Source organism: Sorex fumeus, unplaced genomic scaffold (genome assembly GCF_029834395.1).
Source record: "Sorex fumeus unplaced genomic scaffold, SorFum_2.1 ptg000093l, whole genome shotgun sequence".
NCBI lineage: Eukaryota > Metazoa > Chordata > Mammalia > Eulipotyphla > Soricidae > Sorex > Sorex fumeus.
In genome coordinates this window covers 2,903,847-2,913,007 of record NW_026606150.1, presented here as the reverse complement: position 1 = coordinate 2,913,007, position 9,161 = coordinate 2,903,847, and the positions used below count along the sequence as shown (strand labels likewise).

General features: G+C 51.0%; 1 protein-coding gene across 1 annotated transcript; it reads left to right on the top strand.

Annotated features, from left to right (window-relative positions):
* The first annotated feature begins 1,301 nt into the window (after positions 1-1,301).
* On the top strand, positions 1,302-8,858 carry LOC130039925 (phospholipase A and acyltransferase 4-like). The gene is made up of 4 exons (XM_056131905.1): positions 1,302-1,380; positions 4,585-4,693; positions 6,485-6,750; positions 8,419-8,858. Exons 1-4 carry the CDS (start codon positions 1,372-1,374, stop codon positions 8,518-8,520), a joined length of 486 nt encoding a protein of 161 aa, XP_055987880.1. The 5' UTR covers positions 1,302-1,371; the 3' UTR covers positions 8,521-8,858.
* Positions 8,859-9,161: the final 303 nt, after the last annotated feature.

Genomic DNA, 9,161 nt, shown 5'->3' with positions numbered 1-9,161 from the left:
CTCTTCCTTCTCTCAGTTTCCCATCTAAAACATCATTCTTCTCTTAGACCGTTGTCACTCACTGATGTTCTCAGACTTGTGTGATGAAACCCAGGATCCAGATGTGGGTAGGAACAGAGCCCCTCCTTGCAGAGACACTCGCTCCCCTCACTGGGCCACACTTCCCCACTAGCCTCTACTACACGCGGGTGAAGCCCGAGGGGTAGCTCCTGTTATGCATCTGCTACTCATGGGGGTGCTGCCTTTGGGGGTGCCAGTTACAAGAGTGTGTCTGTGTCTCTGTGTGTGTATGTATATGTGTGTGAGAGAGAGACAGTTTGTGTGTGTGAGAGAGAGAGACCGTTTGTGCGTGAGAGAGAGAGATAGTTTGTGTGTGTATGAGAGAGTGTGTATATTAGAGAGACTGTGTGTGTGAGACAGAGTGCTTGTGAGATAGAGACAGTGTGTGCATGTGCATGTGTATGTTTGTCTGTGTCTCTGTGTGTGTATGTATATGTATGTGAGAGAGACAGTTTGTGTGTATGAGACAGACAGTGTGTGTATGAGAGAGATTGTGTACATCTGTGTGTTTGTCTATGTCTCGGTGTGTATGCATGCGTGTGTGTGTGAGAGAGAGAGACAGTTTGTATGTGTGTGTGAGAGAGAGACAGAGTGTGTGTGAGAGACAGTGTGTGTGTGTGAGACAGTGTGTGTGTGAGAGACAGCGTGTGTGTGTGAGAGAGACAGAGTGTGTGTGAGAAACAGTGTGTGTGTGTGTGAGAGAGAGAGAGAGAGAGACAGAGAGAGAGACAGAGAGAGAAAGAGGAGAGTAAGAGATAAAGAGGGAAGAGAAACCAGGTTCTGTGTCTGGCTTGTGGGCACGTTTGGGGTACTCTGGTATCAGGTATGACCCAGGAGCAGAGCATTAACTGTCTCCCGCTGCCCCTCTTCATACTGACCCGTGGGCCCCCAGCATCTTCCTCCCACCTCCCACTGTGCCCCTGTTTGTTCATGCCCAAGGAACACAGGAAAACCCCTTCCTGGAGTCACTCCTTGGACAGTGATCAGCAGGCAGCTGAACCCCCTTCAGTTAACTTCTGCCCCCTTGCAGCCCCTGAGCTGTACCCAGGGGCAGGAGGGCAGAGCAACAAGATTCCTGCAGGAGCAGATGAAATTCTACCCATCACCCCCGTCTTCCAGTCTTCCAAGAGGAAGCATCTGTCCCTCTGAATCAGCTGGAGAGCCAGTTGGAGTAAACAGCGCCCCACCTCTCACTGATAGAATTTTTTTTCTCATGTCCGAGGGAGGAAATGAAAGTGAAAGGGAAACTCAGCTCCGATATAACAACTGATCCAAGGGCAGCTGCCACTACTCCACCTTGCGTCCAGAGCGATGGCATTGGTAAGTCCCCTGGAACTTTGCATCTGGGCATCTGGGCTCTACAGTGGGAAGGAGTGTGGACCCTCCCAGCCCAGCAGTGGGCACAGAGTTTCCCTTAGGGGGCTGTATGGGAAGCTGCATGTTTTCAGGAAAGTGACTTCTCCTGCAGTGTTGTGAGATTCTGGTTTGAGGAAAAGACCATTCTGTATCTGCTGAAGTAAATAGTAGGAGCAGGGACTTCCGGGGCAGGGGGGGAAGTCTAGGAGGGAGGGAGCGGTCGATGCTCCAGGAGCTGCTCAGTTGCTTTGGACTCTGCGGGGAAGGGTCCATACAAAAGATAGGTATGTGGGAAACACACCCACAAACCAGCAGTGCCAATGAGTGAAGGGACCCCTCACTGGGTGGGGGAAGGTCCCTCACCCCACCTCCCCCGGCTGGAGTCTGGACTTCTCCACTCTGGTCTCTGCCCCTCTTGCCTCCTTCCCCTTCCTGGGGTCTCTCCAGCCTCCTTTAGGATGTTGGACTCTCCCCATCCTGACCTGAACCCCAACTCTGATCCATCCTCACTCCTCCTCTTCACACCGAGTCCCGAGCGCTGGCCCAGTATGGTGCTGCCTGAGCACCTATCCATCTGGGACTGGAGATGGGAAGATTCTGGGGTGATGCTCCAGCCCTGGGGAGTCACCTGGGCAGTCCCTGTCTCTGGATGTGACAGCTGCAAAGGCAAACACAGGGTCTGCCCACTGCGAACCGTTCCTTACCCAGGCAGGGCCCAGGGTTTGTTTTTTTTTTTTTTTTGTAATTCAATCACCATGTGGGGGTATGGTGCCGCCAGCAGGTCAATCTGTACCTGTGAGGCGAGTGCATCAGCAGCCTGATGGCGCCTTCAGACTTCCAGATACCCCAAAATTGCTGCTGTGCCTTTGGCTAGACCCCAAAAACTTGGGGGAAAGTTTACCAAGAAAGTAAAAGGCCAAAAGTTAGGTATGTGGGAAACACACCCACAAACCAGCTCCGGCTCAGCTATATAATTGGAGGCCTGGCCTCTCTGGCTTCTGATTGAACTGCTTAATGGCCATGATCCCAGAGACTCAGAAACAAATCTCAAAACCCAGCGGCTTTTGGCAGAAATGCATCCGGACCTCGCAGTAGGTTACTCTTGCTGGGCCACCCCCGATGGGGAACGGTGTTGTCCCTCTGCCTGCTCCCCCTTGGCAGCTCAGTGGCCGTCATCCTCCAGAGGCCATTGGACAGTCAAGTCTGGGCCTGCAGTGACGAAACTTGTTGGGCCTCACGGGATGGGGGTGAAGCTGGGCCTGTCCTCCCCAACCCAACGAGACCCCAAGTCATCGCCCATGAACAACCTCTCTGGCTCCTGATCAAGCTGCTCAATGGCCATGATCCCAGAGACTCAGGAGAAAATCTCAAAACCCAGTGGCTTTTGGCAGAAATCCCTCCAGATTTAAATGTTAAAATTTCGGAATTTCAAAATCACATGGCCCTACTGCAGCCATGCAACATCATATGTTATTCATAACCAGCAATAGAACACAAATTGCCTACTGTTGCCTTTTCAGCAGATCTGAGTGTTGGGGTAAAATCTCAAATAATAATGGTGGGTCTGGTGTTGAAATATTGAATGTGATCAAAGTAGAGAGAGAGTAATGTGGAAATCATCTGCCCCACAGGTAGGAGGAAGGTGTGGGATGAGGGTATACTGGGGTTTTTGGTGGTGGAGAATGGGCACTGGTGAAGGTACGGGTGTTTCATTGTATGACCAAGACTTAGACCCGAAAACTTTGTAATTGCTCTCACAGTGATTTAATAAATAAAATTATAAAAAATTTTTAAAAAGTAAGTTGGAGTTCATGCACAATTCAATCAGCTAATCAGTGGCTGAATAAATAGCAGTACTCCTACATAAAAAAAGAAAAAGAAAAGAAAATTCAATCACCGTGAGACACAATTACAAGCTTTCATGTTTGAGTTTCGGTCATACAATGATCAAACACACATCCCTTCAACACTGCACACTTTCCACCACCAAAATCTCCAGTATCTCACACCCCGTCCCCTACCCGCATCCCAACCTTTTACCTGCCTGTGTGGCAGACAATTTCCACAATACTCTCTCTCTACTTTGATCACATTCAATATTTCGACACCATCCCACCATTATTATTTGGAATTTTCCTATCACCACTCAAACCTGCCGAAAAGGCAATGCTAGACAATTTATTTTGTATTGCTTGTTATGAATTAGCATATGATGTCACGTGGCCGCTCTGCTTCTGGAATTTTAAAATTTTAGATAACTAGGGTCTGGAGAGATCTCTGCAGCGAGCTGCTCTGTTCCGAGATTCTTTTGTGTGTCTCTGGATCATGGCCGTTAAGGAGCGTAAATAGTAGCTGCAGGAATGTCATCTCAGGGTTTGTGAATGTCATCTCAGGGTCCCACTGGGGCAGGGGGATGAGAGGGACTGGCTCATCCCCTATCCAATGATGGGCCCAGTTTTAGAGTACAGCTACCACTGGCCATCACGCTGCGATGCACCTTGTCTTTAGGGACACGTTCCATAGGAGACGCGATTGGGGCACAGGTTTCAGACGTGCAGAGGAGCAGAGGCCGAGCCAACCGTGTGGTGAGGAGGGGGATCGGGCATCAGTTCAGGGGGAAAATCACCTGCAAGTGGCCCAGGCTCCCCTGAGAGCTTCAGACCTGCTCTAGAGGTAGCACTGTGTCCGGAGCCAGAGAGAGGGGAGGACAGGTATGCTGGCAGGAGGGTGACGGAGGGGTGTGTCCTGAGATGAGTATGGAGCAGCAGGGACAGAAGGTGGTGGGGGAGTGTTGCAGAGCGGGGATAAGACTTATGGCACAATTCATAGCACAGCAGTGGTCGGGGATATGAGTGTGGGAGAGCCTCTGTGAAGGAGTCCCTCAAGGCTGGGCCCAGGGGTGCAGTCAGCCATCCCTGGGGCAGCGTCTTCAAGACATGTGTCAAAGTCTGAGGAGAACCAGGGTCAGGAGGCGTGATGGGACTGAGGGGGGGTCAGGTCTGGGCACCTGCCCAGGTGACGGGGCTTCACACACCTGCTGTGCCAACACTCGGGACCCTGGGCCCTTACCAGGTGAGTCCCACGGCGAAGCCTCCACCATGGCCCTAGCTGAGGTCTCCCCAGGAGCCCAGGGGGCTGAGCCCAGCTTCTCTCCTTTTCCTGTCGTAGTTGGGGGAAGAGCCGAAGCCTGGAGACCTGATTGAGATTTTCCGCGTTGGCTACCAGCACTGGGCCATCTACGTGGGAGACGGCTATGTGGTCCACCTGGCACCTCCAAGTAAGGGCTGTTGACAACCGTTCTCATGATATGAGCTAACAATAGAAAGGGGCGGACTGAGGGAATGAGTGAGTTTCTCCCGCCATTGGGCCTGAGGGACCTGAGCCATCACAATGGACCAAAAGAGCTGACCCCTGAGTCCTCCCACAGCTGGGCTCCGTCCCCACCTACTGACCCCGGGGCCCCCACAGCTGGGTTCTGTCCCCATCAGCTCTCCAGCTCTGAGCCATGCTCCTGGGAGCAGAGTCTGAAGTGACTGACAGCAGCCCGGGGCCTGCAATCTCTGAGCTAGAGAAGGTTCCTCAGCAGGGGCCATGTGCTGGAGGCAGGTTGTTTCCTTCAGAGGCTTCCCCAGAACCAGGGTCCATGAGAGCCCTCCTGGGGCGGCATGAAAATGCTCTGCCCAAGGCCCAGGGGCCCATATGATCAGCGAGTCTGAGTAACCGGAGCAGCTGGTGACAAAGTCACTGGACAGCAGAACCAGGACACTCACGTGTGGGGAGTTGGCACAGGATGCTTCTGCATCAATTGTGCAGTGGCCACCGGGCAGAAAGGGGTCTGTGTCCCACAGAGCAATGACCAGGCGCTGTAGCTCCTTTCCACTCAGGCTCCCATTGTCTGCTTAGAACCATCCCCTCGGAACAGCATGCTTGCCCCTTGCTGTGTCCTACATTCACTTCCACAGAGGTGTCCAAGTGGTGGCTAAGACATACATCCAGCAGTCAGAAAGATAGCTCAATGCGTGGAGCACATGATTTGCACACAGGAGGCGGGAGGCCTGGCACTGTACGGCCCTTTGAGTGCCCTGGGGGCAATCTGCTACTAGCTTAGAGCTGTCAGTAGCCGCCAAAGAACCAGTCACAGCAGAACCAGGACACACATGTCTGGGGAGCTGATGCAGGATGTTTCTGCATCAACGGCACAGAGGCCACTGGAGAGAATGGAGGTCTGTGTCCCATTCTGGACCCGTGGACTTTTGAGATCACGGGTCCAGGTTGATAAACAGGGAGAGTTTGACAAGGAGGACACGGGAGTTCTCCTGATGCCAAGCCTTCAGGGACTGGGAGGTACATCTCCAGGGCATGATGGATTCTGAAGCAGCAATTCTTGCGATGAGAGCAAACCCTGTGTTTTATTACACTGCTTTTCGGTCCTCCCTTCTTAGAAAATGCACCATGCTCGCTGGAAGGCAGAGTGAGTCCATCCGTGCATGGGCCCTGGGGAGGTACTCCCCGTGTGTCTGGGTGTTCTGGGACCCAGGAGAAAGTCTGTACCGGGACCTGAGTTCTGCTCATGCCCTGAACAGAATAGAGAAGCCCTGTCTGTCTGGTTCTGGGGTCTTCAAAGCACAAAAAAGGTCTCCTAATGCCTCTGCTCCAGTGCTGGGTATGAAATGGCAATGCATAGAGCTAAAAGGAGGATAAATTTGCTCCTGTGTAAAAATGGAACAGCAAGAGGCTGAAATATTGAGGGTCCTAGTGATCTAAACATGGGAGTCCTGAAAATAGAGAACATCTTTGGAAATGTAATATTGTTGGAGCCTTGGGCCCCCTAACTCCTATTATAGGGGATGGGTTGTCAGACTATGTACATTCTCTTAACGAGAACTGTTGTACCTCTGGCCCACACCACACTCCCTGACTTGGAAATATTAACTTGATGAGGAAAAGAGCCAACAGAACCCCCGCACCCCCCGTTCTGGCTGTGGGAGAAACCTCCCCCTGCCACCATCGATCCCTTCATTTCTATTTTCTCTCTCTCCTGCCTTGCTCATTCTGACGTTGCCTCTAGTTCCAGGTGAGTGCCTTGATTCCTACAATAGCCGCAGGTATCTGAGCAAATTTCTGATTGTGAAACGTGAGCTCCTAAAGGATGTGGCGAGGAACTGCAACTATGTGGTGAACAACTTCTGGGACCAGAAGTACAAGCCACAGTCTGTCAACGACATCCTCCACGCTACCCATAAATGGCTGTGGTTTGCATCGTTTGTTATTGTCAGAAGAGATGCTAAGGAATTTGTTATTGATCTGAGATACGGCTTACCTGAAGATCAGCTGGTAAGGTTGAAACTGAGCTCCTTGTGGCCCCGGAGGTTGGAGGGGAAGAGGACAGGGAAGAGAGGATCAATTGCCCATGGGCGATTCCATCTCCAGAGATGCTTTCACGGGGAGTCAGCACTTCTGATGCGGGTCTTGGGTTTGCGCTCATGGCCTCTGCACTGGGGGCTTTCTTCTAGACCTTGGTTTCCCTATGTGCATCAGAATAGTTGGATTACACTTTGGAGGCTGGGTGAGCTCACTCCTGAGCTCTTTGCTGTGATATTAAATCTGATTAAGCCCTTCATGTTGTCAGGGCGAGTCTTGGTCACCCAGGGCTAGAGTTCCCCTCAGGAAAGCCTCCTGAAGTAGGCAGGTGTGGGATGTTCAAGCTCTGGTTTACCATGGAGATTTCCAAAGCATTCTTTAAAAATTCCTAATTATGATAGCCTAGGTTGCAGTTTTACAATGTGTTCATTGTATGTACGTTTTACCTCACCACCACGAAGGTGTCCAAGAGTTTCCACCAATGTTCCTATGTTACTTTCAATCCACCTCATCATGCTTCCCACCCACTGCCCCACTAACTTAGTACTCTGAGTTCAGAACACAGTTATGTATTATCTAGAACATAGCTTCCTGTCTGACGAATGCCTTGTCCCTAGATACAGCTGGGACTGGTCATAGATCCAGGATTTCCACCCTTTCAGATGTTTTGCTTGCAGCCACACTGCAGCCCTCAGGAGCTGATGCAGATGACAGCTGGAAGGGGCTGGATGGGATGAGGGGAGGCAAGAGGGAAGACTTGGTGTAGCTGGTCAGAAGTCAGTAGGTGGTGGTGGATATCTGATGTACCCCGAGAGATAGCTGGTTGAAGACACTGAGTAGAAATTGGACCCTTGAATCTGGAGTCCAGGCTAAGTAAATTGTAGATAGAAGTTAGAGACTGCCTTGTGGGCCACCCATAGTACGTAGTGACCCAAAGGGCACAACCATAGCCTCCAAAGCCTCCCTCCCTTCTGTCACAAATCCTTCACCTGCAGAGGTTCCTCTCAGCTCGACTCTGGATCCCAAACACTGTCTGCACTCACCCTTGGGGCACCAGACTGAAGAAATTATACCCACCTCCTCCTCCTACCCACCCATGTGGGTGGTGTGAATGACAGATGGAGATGCGGGGTATAAACTTATAGATAGATATATACGTAAGTCAATACAGATCACGTGTCTATGCATTACTCTCCTGCTTCTTGTTCCTCACAGCTATCAGGATATTTCTTCCTATTTCCTATTTAGCATTTTTTTTGCTTTTGTTTTGCTTTTGTTTGGGGGCCACACCTGGCTGTGCTTAGGGCTGACTCCTGGCTCATGCTCAGGGTTTACTCAGGTCTCAGAGCGATGATCCCGCCAGAGAGCTCCCCCTCAGGATTGCCTCAGCCCATCCTGCTCATTCTCAGGACACACACACACACACACACACACACATGCTGAAAGGCTCGCAGCGAGGTCATGTCACAAAGTCTGAGCTCCCAGGAAATGAAAGTCCAGGGGCCTCATTCAGCATCAAGTGGGAAACAGAGTCTGAGCAGTGGAGAGGGAGCTGGGAAGAGATGAGGCCACTCCAGCCCTCAGGAGGAGAGAGAACCCAATGGGACCTCAGGGACTCACACAGAGTCTGTTTCCCCACAGGAGAAACTTTCCCAGGGGCTCTTGGATTATCCACTTTGGATGAGGAGACCTCGCTTGAAGAAGTCTAAAACCAACAACAGAAAGAGGCAGCCCCGATCATGAACAAGCAACCACCTGGACCCCCAAGAGAAGCCCCTTGACAACTCTTCTGCCTGTTCCCTCACTCCTCCAGTTGTTTCCTCTCCCCTACAAGGCTGATTATGTGCTTTTCCTGGAAGAAGCAAGATGTGTTTCCTGGACCTTTGAGGGAAAATGGCTGTATCTACGCTCTGACCAAAATAAACAAACAAAAAAGGGAAGTCACATCTGATTATAGCATTTCCGTTGCGTGTAGGGGAGTGATTATTCTCTCCTCTTTCAGTTGACAATATTTGTACCATACAGATGATCTTGTAAATGTGGTGTGAAGGACCGATGGAGAGACAGGGTATAGACCTATAGATAGATATATACGTAAACAAATACAGATCACATGTTTATGAGTTTTTCTCCTGCTTCCTGTTCTTCATAGCTCTCACGATATTTCTTGGTGTTTTCTATTTAGCTTTTTGTTTTGCTTTTGTTTGGGGGCCACACCTGGCTTTGCTCAGGGCTGACTCCTAGCTCATGCTCAGGGTTTACTCCTGGTAGGGATTGGGGGGACCTTATGGGGTGCCAGGGATCAAATCCGGATAGACCCTCTGCAATGCCATCTTGAATTAATACAGAATGATGGCCCATAAAAGCTGTGCTATCACACTGAC

Bases quoted from the DNA above. Each gene is read 5' to 3' on its own strand.
- LOC130039925 (XM_056131905.1), top strand. The intron at 4,694-6,484 runs GTAAGGGCTGTT...CGTTGCCTCTAG, and splicing joins GGTCCACCTGGCACCTCCAA to TTCCAGGTGAGTGCCTTGAT. The intron at 6,751-8,418 runs GTAAGGTTGAAA...GTTTCCCCACAG, and splicing joins GCTTACCTGAAGATCAGCTG to GAGAAACTTTCCCAGGGGCT.